This window comes from Corella eumyota, chromosome 2 (assembly GCF_963082875.1).
Source record: "Corella eumyota chromosome 2, kaCorEumy4.1, whole genome shotgun sequence".
NCBI lineage: Eukaryota > Metazoa > Chordata > Ascidiacea > Phlebobranchia > Corellidae > Corella > Corella eumyota.
In genome coordinates, this window is record NC_137491.1 from 6,510,688 (window position 1) to 6,526,412 (window position 15,725).

The following is a 15,725-nucleotide window of genomic DNA, read 5'->3' on the forward strand; positions in this document are numbered from 1 at the left end:
CGTGACAACAGTCAACTCAGTTTTCCCTATGTATAACTCCATTATCCAAACAAAAACGCAACCGATATTGTATCAAAAATAAAATTAAGCAAGTTAGGCATAGTGGGTTGTACTTTTGTTGTAAATAATAAAGTCATAGTGTATTTAGTTTCTTCTTATTAATTGTATATCTTAGTTAGTATGTTTATATATTACAATTAAATATTGTAAATTTTACTGGTTTAGTCTCTTTTTGTATTTAATTTTAATTTTATTAAAATTGCGTTTTGTTTTTTATTGATATAAATTAAATAATAGCAAAATGAAACAGTTTTCTAAAATTTTTGTTTATATAGTTTTTGCATTGTCATTGTTAGCAAAAGATGTTACAGCACAAAATGGAACAAGTAAATAAGTGTTTACATAACTAATTTATAATTTCTATTAACTTATTCATTAAAATAATAATTTTTATAAACAAATTATTGTTTGGAAAACAACTTTTTAAATGAAATTAACTTAAGTTCTATTTATCACAAGATCTGTAAAAAAATATTTTCAAGTTATCAAATATTTTAATTTAATTTTTCTACACCAAATTTACTTGTTTTAATCATAACATAATATATTTTAATTTAATATTTTTAGTACGCAACGAAGAGAATACTTGCGAGTATTATTTTTCTGCAAAACAACAATTTTATATTCAACTACCCGGATCACCCGGACTACTCGATAGTTGTCCAAGCGGATTTTCTGTTTTAGCTATGCCTAAAACACAAGCACAACGAGAGTTTTTAAGAGACAACATATTGACTGCTCGTCCAAATACAAGAAACAATTATTTTGTTGGGGCAAGATATATGAATGGAGAATGGCTTTGGGCAGACGGCGACGTTTTAAATAAAAGTAAGACTTAGAATATTGAGCTAATTGATTATAAAACATGTATAAATTAATAGCAAAACTCGTAATTTAAAATTCGTAAGATACGCCGGTTTTAATTATTTTTTATTTGACGTCATAAAATTTGAAGCAACAAAAAATTTTGTTTGTGATAAAGTTCCCAGCGTTGCAGGAACGTTAGATCCCGCAAGATGTGCAATAATAAATGCAGGAAACACAGAAAACCCTGGAGTTAATATCTATTTTGCTTCATTTGGATGTAATGATTTTCCTAGATTTTTTGCTTGTGAGCGTAGTGGTAAGTTTTTAATTTAATTGTCATTAAATTCTAAACGTGACTAAACTAAGTTATCCAAAAAATGTATGGTAAAATTTAAAAAATTTTACCTTAAAAAAATAATTTAGTCGGACAATCTTCACCTTGCTCGTCAAGACCTTGTCAAAACGGAGCACAATGCACTAGCTTAGGTTGTAGCTTTACATGTAATTGTGCTGCAGGATATACAGGCTATACTTGTGATATAGGTATGCGTACCATATATACCAAATGAAACATGTTGCGTAAATAATTAAAGTAAAATTTAACCTATTTGTAGAATATACAATATTTTTTTTCATAAATATAGCCTATTTGACTTTCCTAAAATTCACTTTTTTAGATATAAACGAATGTCAATCTAACCCATGTGGTAATGGTGGATCATGTATTGATCAAGTTAATGGTTTTGAGTGCTCCTGTGTAGCTGGGTATACTGGAAGACTGTGTACAACAAGTGAGTTTAAGTTGTTATTTTAATTGCCATTAAACAAAATTAAAACGGTAGAATTTTTTTTAATAAAAAATAAGTATTGAAAAAGTAATAATATCCTAGTTGTTTTATTGCATTCTAATAAAAAAAATATATTAAATTAAGAATTTTTTTAACAATATCTAAAAATAAATAACATTGTTATAGATATTAATGAGTGTGCAAGTTCGCCTTGTTCAAATGGAGGTACATGTGTAGACCGAATTAACTTTTATACCTGTACTTGTGTACTGGGCTATACTGAAGCAAATTGTTTAACAAGTTAGTTACACCTAAGTTTTTCTATACTAATGTATTTGTAATAAAATGCCTGCAAACAACAAAGTTAATCACTTTTAATAAATAATAGATATAAATGACTGTACATTACAATCATGCAACAACGGAGGAACGTGCGTAGATTTAGTAAATGATTTTAGATGTACATGTCCAGCTGGATTAACTGGCAGTACTTGTTTAATGGGTAAGATATTTTTTTAGTAAAAATACTAGAAAAAAACTTTTCACTAAAATTTACTTCAATACGAATTTTGTTTAGATGTTACGGTTGACAATGCAGATCAAAGTTGCCGATATTATTTTTCAAGGCTTACTGCTAGTTCTCAAGGAAATGCTTTAAATGCATGCAGAACTAGATTTTCAAATTCACAATTGGCTATTTTTAAATCAACCGAACAACAAAGTTTTGCAAGGAATAGTATTGTGAATATATATTCGCAATCCCGAAATTACTACCTCGGTGGAAGTTTAATCAACAATATTTGGTTATGGAAAGACGGAGATGAAATAACACCAAGTAAAATATAAAATAAAAAAAAGTTAAATATTTACTTTTCAAATTTGTTATAAGAAAATATTTTTATTTATATTTTATCACAGATCCATCAGGACAGGATAATCAGCTTGCTTGTGTTTCCATAAACCCGGAGTTATCTACTTTACAAAGAGTCTCATGCACAACAAATTTAAATTACGCTTGCGAGCAACCCAGTAAGTAAAATTTTAAATTAAAAAAAAAACAGAACTATATATCAAGTAAAAATAAAATGTTTTATATTTAAACACAAACAAAGATATTTAATATGGCGATGCACAAATAATTTGAAACAATTTTGGTCTTGGTAATTTAAAAACTTTTTTTAAATTTTAGTTAGCGAGAAGTAATACTCTTTTTTAGAAGGATTTACATATCACGCTTAACTTATCGTCAATGTTCAAAATACTTGCTTTTTAAATTATATTTCATGCTTTTATTTTAAGTTGGAAACTTTAATCCCTGCTTGTCCAATCCATGTCGAAACGGAGGAAGTTGCACAAATTTTGGATGTGGTTTTCAATGTAAATGCAGGACAAATTTTTTTGGGTATATCTGTGATATTGGTAAGTCGTCCAAAATATATTTCTTAGCTACGTTTGTTTATTATTGCCAAAGTAAATCAGTTTTAATGCCTTTAAGATGATTATGTTATAAAAAGAAACAGACACAAGGACTAAAATATTATGTTTTTTAAATAATGTGTTTAGAACAAATAGAAATAACTGTTCCTGGCAATCAAGTCGTAATTGAAGGTGAAACAGAAACATTTAATTTTATTGTTGAACCTCGTGTTTTTGGTTCTGTTATCTGTAAATTGCTGTTTGCTGAGGAAGTATTGTTAACCACGCCCTCATTTACGACGACAAACAGGTACTTTTCTAAATTTTTTATTTGGTAAGAATAATGACTAATGAAAAATTTTTAACTTTTATATTTGTTACTAAATTGCTTTTATGAACTATTTTAGATTTTCACACACTATAACCGACATCAAAGCTACCAACGGTGGTCGTTATAGGTTACAGTGTACATTACAAATCGAAACTCAACAAATGCCTGTAACAATATCAAGATCATTTACATTGGATGTTCATGGTCAGTTTGTTAGCAAAATTTATAAAACAAAATCTATTTTTTTAAATAATATTTCTTGCAAAATGATAATTGTTGCTTTAAGTTCGTGCAACCATAGCGATTACGGAATCTCAACTTGAATTGCAAAGAAGTGAGAGGGATGTTGCGACCACTGTAACTTGTACTGCACAAGGTACACCGATCCCATCTGTTACATGGTTAAGAAACAATCAAGAAGTCACAACCACTCTATCATCGGTGTACCAACAACGAGTTTTTGCGAATCCCACTCCTAACAGTGTTATTTGGTTTGTAAATGTAAGCTAAAGTCAAATGAATAAAGTTTTTATTAAAGTAGCATTTAATTGTTCTTGTTAATTCCAGGCAAATTTCGACAATTCGGGAGAATATGTTTGTGTAGCGTCTCACAACATTGGATCACCAAGCACAAGTTATCAAGCAAATGCTACACTTACAGTTAATGTCATAGGTAAAATAATAAAATCAATATTTTGTTGATTTGTTTACGAAATTGATATCTTTATTTATAACATTGAATTTAATAATATAAAAACCTAGGTATTCCAGAAATATCCACACAAACAAGCTATTTAGAACTACCAAAAAACAACACAGTTAAGTTTACATGCATATTTGAAGGAATTCCTTTACCTAATATTGAATGGAGCTATTCCGACGAAAAAGTTATACCCAATAACAGTCAATTTAAGGTAAACAAACTTAGTAACTCTCTTGTTTTTCTTAATTAAAAGCATGAAAATTTACTAGATATCGCAATCAAGAACTTCTTCTTTTCAAATGGAAAGTACATTGACTGTTTATGGAACATCTTGTAAAGTAGTTGCCCTGTGGAGATTTTTATGTTTTGCTACAAGCTCTTTAACAACATCTCCAATAAAAAGTCAACCGTTTTCCATCAACATAGGTATTAATTATATATTGTTTTTTAAAGATAAAAAAAAATTATATAAAATTTTGTTCTGTAAACAGAACGCCAAGCTTTAAGATACGATAATAGCGAAATACGAAATTGTAACGGTGCACATGGAGCTTGTAAGAGAAGCAAAGAAACTTTACTTGTTGTTTCGAGTCAGAGTGTGTTAAATTCCGTTGCTTCACGAATAGGTAAATATTTTATTGTTTAAATAACAATATCACTTAACAATATTGTACTATGAAATTTTTAGTACAAAACAACAACTTTTTCTATTGGATATCATCTCAATCAACTAATTTTTTCACAAATGCGGAGTCTAATATTTTACCACATTCTAATGGCTGCTTTCGAATTCGAAGATCCAACAATCTGTTAGTGTCAAGTTCGGATAACAAAGCATACACAATATGTGAAGGTGAACAATCCAACCTTGTGTTTTTAAATAAATCAGCAAATCAAAATTGTTACAATTGCATTTTTAAGCTAACAGCGTTGTCCAACCTTCGATAAATGTCGAGAGTAATGTTTGTGATGGAACTATTATGAATATTTCTTGGTCTATCCTTCCAGGGGCTTTATCTTTTCCGCATACATTAGTTTTTTATGATTCTAGGTAATAGTATAAAAAAAATATTTTTTAACGTATGATAACATAAATAAATTTTTTTGACAATAGCTTAATTATATTGATAAACATTTAAGAGCACCAACTTTTACACAAACATTGGACCCAGGTAGAACACAATTTTTAGCAACAGGACTAACACCTAGAACAACTTATTCAATACAGGTTTGATCCTATAGTAGCATAGGGAATAGTTCACATTATGTTAACATATTTTTTTATATTTTGCAAGGTTTTACCACAATTTGGGGGTTGTCATAACTCATCATCGAGTACAAGTACTTCGTATACCACAACACGGGGGCCATTAAGCCCACCTACCAACATTATTGTTGATTTGCAAAGAACAACAAACTCGTGTTCAGTAACTTGGGCTGCACCTAGTAATGCAGAAGATATAGGGGGATATATAGTATACACACATAAATTCATTTTAAATTTTGTCTAAAAACACATTAACAATCATAAAGGCTATCGTAATAATATATTGTTTAGGTTAGATATATTGAGCAAATTGCTTCAAGTCAAAATGGCGATCTACAAATTGCTAATCCGTTATCAACAACTACCAACATTTCTACCGAAACTTTTAGCTTCACTTTTCAACTAACAAAACCGAATACTAACTACCAAGTTCAAGTTGGAACATTTCCAAGCAGTCCTTGCCAATCAATTATTCCAAATTCTTTTACAAATATTGTGTCTAACATTTGTGTTACTGAATCTTCTGGTAGGCCAATATTGTAAATCCAGAATGATTATAAAAAGTTTTAACTAATATGCGTATTTTATTTAAGTTCCAGATACAATCACGCTTTCAAGCACACCCCCTGTAATAAATGAAAACAACCGGGCTATTGTAATCTTACCTCCAGTGGACCAAAGAAATGGAATAATAAGGTATAAAACCGGTATATTTTTTAAAGTTTAATAGTAACAGCAACGCTTTCAAATTGGTACAATTAAACTGTTGCAGTTGTTATTTTGTGATTGTTCAACAAGTGGTAAATGGAAGCAGTATGGTGGTTAAAAAAGATCCAAATTTAATAGAACAAGGAAGTAATTCCAACAATAGCAACATTTATATTTCTATAGCAATTTCAGGGTAAGCAACTTTGATCGTTTTATAATCAGTGAATAATCAAGTGATATTAATTCGGTAAAGCTGTAACAGGTTAAAAGTTGATTTCTGTTAACTAAAGTCTTTTTTTGGTTATACAAAATAGGTTTTCAACAGAGGAGGAAATACTTTTGGGCGATGGTCGTTCGTCGTGTTGTAATGTCATGAACGAGGTTGTTCAAAGTTGTTTAAATTCAGACTCGAAAAAACGTCGACGTCGTCAAAGTGATTCAACTATAAACGGCGAAAATCGACCTTTAACCCAAGGGTTAACCTATCAGTACTACGTCATTACTGCCACACCTACAACTAGCAATGGAGTATTATATTCGTCAAGTTCTCTGTCACAACCTTTTGTTGTTTCTTTTAAACCAGGTATATTGGACCCACTTATAAATTAAACCCAGATTAAAAAATAAACAAATTGATACAAATAAAACAACACAGTTTATTTTTAAAGATTCGGGTTCGGGTGCTATACTGGCTATTATAGTTCTTCCTGTTATTCTTATAATTCTAGTGGTTATTCTCATCTACAAAAGGTATAAAGCAGTTGCGTATAACTAAAGGTTTACGATAAAACTTAAAATTTTTAATTAAAATAACACATTTTGCCCGTAGAAAATCAATTTTGGAATACAAGCGCCAAAAAGAAATCCCTACTTTGCCTCCTGCTGTAGTTGACAGCCCACCGATAGCAATGGAAGAAATTGAGGTTGTACACGGTAAATTTTGATTTTATTTTTAATCGTGCAAGTGCAAAAACAAAAACTTCTTTGTATAAAGACAGAATCTAAAGAAGAAATTTTTTTACCAAACACGAATAAGTATTGCTTAACTTAAAGTCAATAAACTCTAAAAACTTAGTTTTTCAAATATTTTTTGAGCTCTAACTTGTAAACAATTATCTATTATCAAAGTTCCAAATCAAATTTACGACGATGTGGAAGCGGAAGGTCTGTACGTTAACGTTAATGTGCGACCAAATTTTGATCAATATGCTATAACTGATCGAGACTTACTTACGGTTTACAATACAAATCGACTAAATGGGGATCAAATATTTGTCAGAGAATTCAAGGTAAAATTATACCGTGTTTAAAAACATACTTTTTTATCAATTTAAAAAAGCATGTAGTTTAATGTGCCTCACGTTATTTTAAGACGGATCTAACAAAGTTATTAAGCAATGTTAGTATTTCTACAACATACGCAAGAAGCAGCGCCAACGTTTCCAAAAATCGTTACAAAAACATAAGTCCAAGTAAGAAATTAAATATTTTATATTTTAACCTAAAATTTAAAATCATTCACATGTAGTAATACAACTATTTTTTAGCCGATAACGGAAGAGTAGTCCTTACTAAATTGCCTGACGACCCATATTCTGACTACATAAATGCCTCGTATATCGACGTATGTGGAAAAAATTTCATAACAAAACACAGCATAATTTGTATACAATAATAAACTCTTACCACAATGTAATAACCTTAACCATTCATTTACCTTATTTAGGGATTTTTTTATTCTAAACGGTTCATAGCAGCGCAGGGACCAAAAAACTCGACAATTAATGATTTTTGGAGGATGATCGTTGAAAAAGATTGCAAAATAATTGTCATGTTAACTTTACTTCAAGAAAATACAAAGGTAAAGTTAAATTTGTTTGAAAAAACTGATTGGTTGCTTTCCATAGAATAAGTACAATTAATAAAGTAATGAAGATACTCCTGTGTCTTTAAAATTAATGATAAAATTGCTTTAAAGGCGATTTTCTATTAAATTCCAAGCGATTAGTTACTGGTGATATAAAATATTGTATTGAAAATATAAAGCTTTTCATTAAAGCTTTAAAACAAAATTAAAACTTAGACTTTTATATGCAGCGTTACAATTATAAAATACTACCATTTAAATGTTTATTTATAAAGGAAAAAAGCGCCCAATATTGGCCTGATTTGGGTAAAGAAGTTACTCATGGTTTAATCAATGTTAAAACAACAGAGGAAGTTGACGTTGGAGAATATAAGAAAAGAGTTATTATAGCTACAACTGAGGGTTCTAAGGTTGTCACATACTTTTGTTTTTTCAACGAATTATAAAACGATAAAACTAATCGTATAGATTAACTTTTGTGATTTATTAACTATAACATTATCGACTGAATATATATTTTTTTAGAAGAAGTTAAAAATCAAACATTATCAATTTTTGACCTGGCCAGACCACGGAACGCCAGATACAACAACATCTTTACTTCATCTACATAAAGATGTAACTGATAAACATAAGCAAAACGACGGTCCAATTGTTGTACACTGCAGGTCCAAATATTAAAGATACGAATTAAAACTTACATTAATTACAAAAAATAGCTATGATGAAATCTAGCCCAAAATTTTTACCAAATTTGTTTTTTTGTTAATTTATTAAACTGTGTAGGCTATAACTTAGTTAGATTTACATTAGTATCTATGTTTTAAGTGCTGGATGCGGTCGAACCGGAACGTTTATTGGATATGACATTCTCAAAGATCAACTTCAACGGCATGGGACTGTGAATTTTCTTAAATGTGTTTATGACATGAGGCTCAACAGAAATGAAATGATACAAACCGTTGTATGTAACTATAAAAATCCATGACCTTATTTCTTTAATATTGCAAATATGATGCTTTTGCCAATATTCATTTTTATCATTTAAAAATTTGATTTTTAGCAACAATACATTTTGCTGCATAAGATGGTCGCTGAGTTTCAAAATTTCAAAGAAACAGATTTAAATGTTTCAGAGTTTTTGGCATATGCTGAACAAGTCAATATGTAAATATAAAACATCTTTGTTAACTTAAAAATAAAAGCCCTTTTTCAAAATTTTTAACACATTTCTAATTTTAAATTTTCTAGCTACGACAACGCCATAGAATCGACAACATTAAATAGGCAATTTAACAATTTGTCTCTCATACCACCAACACGAGTTAAGACTACACGGGCAGACTTAAAGCAAAACAAAGCACTTTATAAACAATCCAATACAAAAGCATGTACGTATAAAATAACCAAATCATTTTTTCACTCAGTTGCTCTTTTAAGTTACCCTACCAAACCAATCAATTATAACAACTAAAATATAGGTCTGTGGTATACTCAAATAACAAAAAATATATTTCGCCAAAAATACATTATATTTTAATCTTATAGATGACCATAACAATGCCTTTATCAATTTGGTGGGAAATAATGGATTGCCTGTCTATCTAAACGCATCTAATATACGGGTACATTATATTTTTTATATATGTAAAACTAAACATTTTAAAATTGCTATTTGTTAAATTTTTGGCTTTATGCTCTCAGGCATATGTGGAAGGATTCTATTACATTGTTGCCGAAGATCCACTTCCGAATAGAATTGACATATTTTGGAAATGCATTTTGGACAACGGAATAAATCTTGTGGTGATGTTGGCTGAGGTAAACATTAAATAAACATTTAAAAATAAACATAAGCAGTAAACTTTTGGACCTATAACCAAATGAACAAAAATTCTAATTAATATCAAACCAACTATAACAAGCAGGCCAAACATAAAACAAAAAATTGCATAAACAAATCAAAGTTTTTATTTTTACAAAGTTTATTGTATTTTTTATATTAAGAACGAAACTTCATGTCCGAAATACTGGGCAAACGAGTCCGAAACAGTTTTGTTTCGCGACGTGTCAGTTACTACAATTAAGACGGTGGAAAACCCAGGATATATTGAAAGAACAGTGGAAGTACTTTTACAACCTTCCACCGTAAATAAACATATTACTTTTTATTGAATTTAGCTATAATTGTTGTCAAGTTCACATTTTTAACAAAACAAAAGCTTGATGAAAAACGATTTTTGCCGTTTAGGAGATACACACAATCAAGCAAATAATCCTTCCAAACTGGTCCTCTAACCCAAACAATACAAAAATGCCAAACATTTCAACTGTGATTGAAATTTTGTCACTTGTTGAAATAAACATGGCTAACGCAAACGAAGTGGGAGGAAAGAAATTTATTGCTTTATTTCATTGCAGGTTTGTTTGTATTAATATTGAAAAAAAAACGTACTGAAATTTTTACCTAAAAACGCTTTTTATTATAGCGACGGATCGGATAAATGCGGCACGATGTGCGGGATTTCGAATATTTTGGACCGGCTCAAAAACGAGAACAAGGTCGATGTATTCCGAACAATCAAGGACCTGAGAGACGCGAGGAAAAACATAGTTGGCAGTGAAACGAATTACGAGTTTTGCTACAAAGTAATTTCTCAGTATATTCAATCGTTCGATCTCTACGGCAATTTCAAATAATGTTAAACACTTAAACTTACGTAGTATAAACTACCACATAAATCTATTATCATTCGAGTAAAAAAGTTACTATTATCTGTAAATACGAGCACGTAACAATTTCTGAAAAAAGTTACATTTACATTCACAGCCATTTAACTAGGATATAAACAATCCATACAAAGTATGGTTTTAAAACTGTAAATATAAACTACAACATTAATCTATTATCATTCGAGTAAAAAAGTTACTATTATCTGTAAATACGAGCATGTAACAATTTCTGAGTAAAGTTACATCTACATTTAAAGCCATTTAACTAGGCTATAAACAAACCATACAAAGTATGGTTTTAAAACTGTAAATATTAAGTTTGCCCACAATTTGCTGGCGAACTATTTTCCATGTTTCTATATTGTCAGTTATATTTCATTTTCTGTATCATATAACATTAAACATTAAAATAATTTAAAGTAAATCCATTTAATAATAGTATATACAGAATATGATTAAAACAGTATCACAATTAATTAGTTTTTTTTTCTTAATAATTAAACATTGGCTGGTTTGACGAAGTTTTGAAAAAAATTGTAAAACTTATTACATTATTAAATAATAAAATTTTAAATGTATAGTAAAGCAGCAATAAAATAATTTTTACTGCAACTATTTAGAAAAATAACATAATTAAATTAGTTTAGAAAAATAACATAATTAAATTAGATATTTAAAGTTATTTGTAAACTAGTATAGGTTTTTAAAATAAGTATAATTATAAATTCTAATCCATTTTACAAATAATAATAATAAATTCAACCTAAAACAATTTTTTTTAATTGTTTTAGAATTGCAATTGCAAAAGATTGCTTTGCATTTGCAATGGTTATGTTTTAAAGGCATATGCTTATTTATAATAAAGTTTTAGTATTTTAAACCCGTTTTCGGTCAGCTAAAACCCGAATAATAGTGCCCATGCCAGCTTTTGCTACAACCTAAAGACAATTAAATCGGTTTAAAATTGAACTTTGCTTTTAATAAAAATTATATTATGTATATATATATGTAAAGAAAGAGGCAAAATATATTCAAGTTAAATAACTAGAGAAAAAAAATTTAAATACCTTTTCATGCCATGTCAACAAGGTGCCGCAAGCCTGGCCATCAGATCCTAAAGAAAATCCTTTGTAAATGTATTTCATAACGACATCCATCTCCTCATCACTTAGATTCTGTATTGCTCCATTAATTTCGTTCGTTTTAAACGAGGACAAAACTCGAAGAACGAGTGAAGCATTGCGATCCTTTGTTTTAATTTGAGTGAAATATGATTTTTTATTAGAATTAGTTTATACAAAAAAAATTTTTTTTTTTGTTTTACCTTCACTGCTGTATTCTTATTTCGATAGGGTGGATTTTGTAAAACTATTTTAAGAGCTTGTGCAGCATTTCCACTGAAATATAAAAAATTAAAACAAATATTATTAAACCATTGCGAATAAATGCTAACATTTATTTTATCTATGATTAAAATGTTACATCTAACACATCAAAAATATCAAAAAATAAAAATCATTGATTTCAATCAAAAAACTAAAAAATGTTAAAACTATCTACTAAGTATGATACTTAAAACCATAAACTTTGCCAATGAGTATACAAGAAAAAAATTTAAAAACAATTAAACACCTGAGTAAAGCGTTGTTGACTGTTCCCTCATCTGGTCCATTATCCTCCTGCTCACTCTGATCCTCCTTAAACTTCTCCTCATCATACTGATCTACATCAATTCTGCGGAATCCACCTTTCGACATTTCAACAATTTTGAAAAATTTTAATCCTAATTTAATGCCTTAAAAAAAACAAAAAATATTGTAAGTTTAATATAATGTTGAGTATACAAAAGTACATTGTTTTGCAAAATATAAAATAGATCTTTCACATGTTATTAAATTAACCAACCTCTGCAATTATTTTTAACAAAGGGAAACCTGTTAAAAACCAAAAACACCTCTGGCAGCTTACAAACATACTAATAAATATATATAAAAGTAAAACAAACGTATGAGTACCAGATAAATTACCAACAGTAAGTTTATTATGATTAATAAATTGTCATCTTTTTTTCGTCTCCTTTAGTTCTTTTGGGACCACAACATATTTTTGTGCCACATACAATGCTGGAGAGTAGCCATCTGCATAAGAACTATCTTCAAATAAAACCGAGTAATCATCGTGAGCTGTTCTTGGCTGCTCGCATATAATTGCACGATAAAAACAAGTTGTCTGTGGATAAAGTGCCATCACAAATGTTCCTTTATTAAATAATGCTTCTGGATCAGTTTCAGGATTTGTTTTCCATTGTGGAAGTGGCACGACTCTTCTCTTGCTTAAAACATGGCGCTCACGCCCTTCTTCGTCAATATCATCAACCTCGTATTTCATATTTATTGAATTAAATGACACAACCTCAGCCAAAATCCATTGCTCTTCTACTTCATCTGTTTTAACCCTTGCTGCTACCTTGTCACCTGGTTTTGCTGTATAATCAGAACCTGCCCCAAAAGCACCACACAACGGTGGAATACTTTCTCCAGGTTTTCCTATCCAGAGTGGTAAGGTTTGAGCAGATTTTTGAAGCATGCTCATCAACACACCACGTCGCATGCTTTTACGAGGTTGCTCATCACCGCTATTTGTACTTGTTATACGCAGAGCTATTCTCTTTTCTTCCTGCAGCGCCTTTATTTGAGAAATAATATCAAGGCCCTTTTTTAACAAATCGCATTCGAAATCAGCATCTTCCAACGCAGATGAGTACAAATTACTTAGTTTTTGTCGGTAATACCCAGAAAGTTTTTGTTCGCCTTGTATTTTTTCATGCGACTTTGCAATTGCATCTAGATTAGCAGAACCATCCTTTCTTTCCTGTTCAATCTCTTTAATGGATTGATATAACTGAAGCAGCAAGGTTTGAATTTTACTCTCACATTCTTCCATGTTTAATGATGGAGATGGTGAAATACTTTTTGAAGTTGTAGATTTGGGAGTAAGCGAAGGACTAGAAGTTCCAGCTATGTGCCGATTTTTGTTTCGAATTCCTTGTTTCATTATTTAATTAATTTAGCATAAAATTTAAAGCTAACTAACATATTAATCTAAATAAAAAGGAGAGCACATTTTAGAGACAATAATGAGACTGGCTGTCGATCTGTTATCAAATTTGCCAAAAATTAAGCCCCAAAATAAATTCCTTCTAGCTGTTTAGAATTACTATCTATCACTATGTGAATTATTTAAATTAAACGACTACAGGCATTATATGTAATAGAGTTTTTTTTGCAACAAGAGCAGCTAACATCCGCTAACTGTCTGAGAAAACCTGCAAAATCTCAAAGTTTCAGGTTAGAACTGTAGAACGCCACTTTTGACTTTTAGTCTGAAGATCCCGACGTTGTGTGACCCAAAGCAACCAATAAATCGCAATAAAAAAGTATTTATCAAATTTTTGAAACATATTTTTGAATAAATTAAAACAATTTTCCATAAAAAAGAAAAAGATTATCCTCTAAACAGCCAAAAGGCGTTTATCTAAAACAAAATTGTTTCGGGAAGTAGAACAGAAGTTGTAACCAATATGAGAAAGTTAATTAAAGTCTTAAAAACTAAAACCAAAAATTTTGATATTTAAACTTTAAATATCCCAAATGTACAAAAAATATATCCTTAAAGTATAAATTAAAATATACTTAATTTATATAAACTTATATGCACAGTAAATTTATCTTTGTTGAGTTATTTTGTCACTCATATTTCAAAAAAAGCAAGTTTAGTTCTGTTAAATAAATGCGATTCTAGTTTTTTTAACTTACATTTTAGCAAAAAACTTAAAATATTCCGTGAAATCGTTTTTTTTTTTATGCTAATCCTTTGCAGCAATGATATATTTATTCTACAAAAACGGAATTTAATAGTTCCACTTTCTTGCGGCAAAACTTTCTGTTATTCGCACGAGGTCGGAATGGAGCATAGTTTAAGAAACACTGTTCGTTGTAAAGAAACATGTAAGTAATTTTGATAGATTTTTTTAACATCACTTAAAAAAACTTGACATTAGTTTCTTCAATATGCTGCGTTTAAAAAGGCCTTAGTCCAATGCAAATATTTAAAAATATCGAAAAAAAATACCTCTACACAAACAAATTTATATAAACCTAACATTTGAATGGTGTGTACTTTGTTATGTCAAATAAAGAATATTTGAGAACAAAGTCAATACAAAAAATAAAATAATAAGTATTAGCAACACTGCTGATTTTTTTTTGTACAATATAGCAATTAAATCAAAAAATAAGTCTTTCAACCTTATCGTTGTTTAACTATGAAAAGAAATTATACTTAAAAAAAATTATAAATTAAACTGAAAAATAAATTGATGCAAATCAATGAATAAGTTATTTTAACAAATGCATGCCTTATTGTTGTAAAAATGCTTATAAAGAAACCCAAGTTGCAACACACAAATTTGTGGGTAACCAGTAATTTAATTTATAGGTAATAAGTAAAATAAGGAATTTAGGCGACTGTAATAACGAATAGAAATGAAATTGTAGTTTATATTGTGAAGTATGGGCGTAGCAACGGAGTCGCAATTCTGTTATTCTCAAAGTTTCGCGTCTGAAATTTTTGTGAAATTCGAAATTCGATAAGAAGTACAGCATCATTCCGTATTGTACAACGCCAAACAGAGTTTTTGTGTAATTATCTTAAACAAAGGAGTTTGAGTAAGATTATATCACATTGCCATGATATATAATCCGTGTTTTGTGCTTGTCCTACCAACATTTGTAAGGTTACAGAATTATTGAAAGTCGTAACTAACACAAACGCGTTTGTCGGATCATTTAGGCTAGGAATTCAAAATAACTTGAATACAAAACAAAGAACTAAGAACGTGTAAGTAAACGATCGGCCTAGTACACAAATCAAATTGTATCACACGACGCTCAAATCATAAGGCTCGCCATGGCAATATTAAAAACAAAACTAAACTGTATAAAGAAAGCCTTGGTTACCTTTGAATGAGTTAAAAATTTTGTGAA

The 15,725-nt window shown here is 29.6% G+C and overlaps 2 protein-coding genes across 2 annotated transcripts; one reads left to right on the forward strand and one right to left on the reverse strand.

Moving 5' to 3' along the window:
* The first annotated feature begins 301 nt into the window (after positions 1-301).
* Positions 302-11,244, forward strand: LOC145742167 (uncharacterized). The gene is made up of 41 exons (XM_082559944.1): positions 302-386; positions 628-888; positions 1,043-1,183; positions 1,291-1,410; positions 1,545-1,658; positions 1,842-1,955; positions 2,044-2,157; positions 2,233-2,490; positions 2,574-2,684; positions 2,955-3,074; positions 3,219-3,381; positions 3,479-3,606; positions 3,689-3,903; positions 3,970-4,075; positions 4,165-4,316; positions 4,375-4,531; positions 4,597-4,731; positions 4,794-4,958; positions 5,027-5,156; positions 5,246-5,333; positions 5,401-5,580; positions 5,664-5,898; positions 5,966-6,068; positions 6,145-6,273; positions 6,395-6,663; positions 6,749-6,830; positions 6,910-7,013; positions 7,209-7,369; positions 7,453-7,552; positions 7,628-7,704; positions 7,807-7,941; positions 8,223-8,357; positions 8,473-8,615; positions 8,776-8,911; positions 9,011-9,114; positions 9,199-9,338; positions 9,496-9,572; positions 9,652-9,768; positions 9,955-10,095; positions 10,199-10,368; positions 10,437-11,244. Exons 1-41 carry the CDS (start codon positions 302-304, stop codon positions 10,645-10,647), a joined length of 5,826 nt encoding a protein of 1,941 aa, XP_082416070.1. The 3' UTR covers positions 10,648-11,244.
* LOC145742171 (SAGA-associated factor 29-like) lies at positions 10,854-13,776 on the reverse strand. The gene is made up of 5 exons (XM_082559948.1): positions 12,782-13,776; positions 12,313-12,441; positions 12,005-12,077; positions 11,748-11,927; positions 10,854-11,618 (listed from the first exon to the last, which is right to left on the reverse strand). Exons 1-5 carry the CDS (start codon positions 13,732-13,734, stop codon positions 11,556-11,558), a joined length of 1,398 nt encoding a protein of 465 aa, XP_082416074.1. The 5' UTR covers positions 13,735-13,776; the 3' UTR covers positions 10,854-11,555.
* Positions 13,777-15,725: the final 1,949 nt, after the last annotated feature.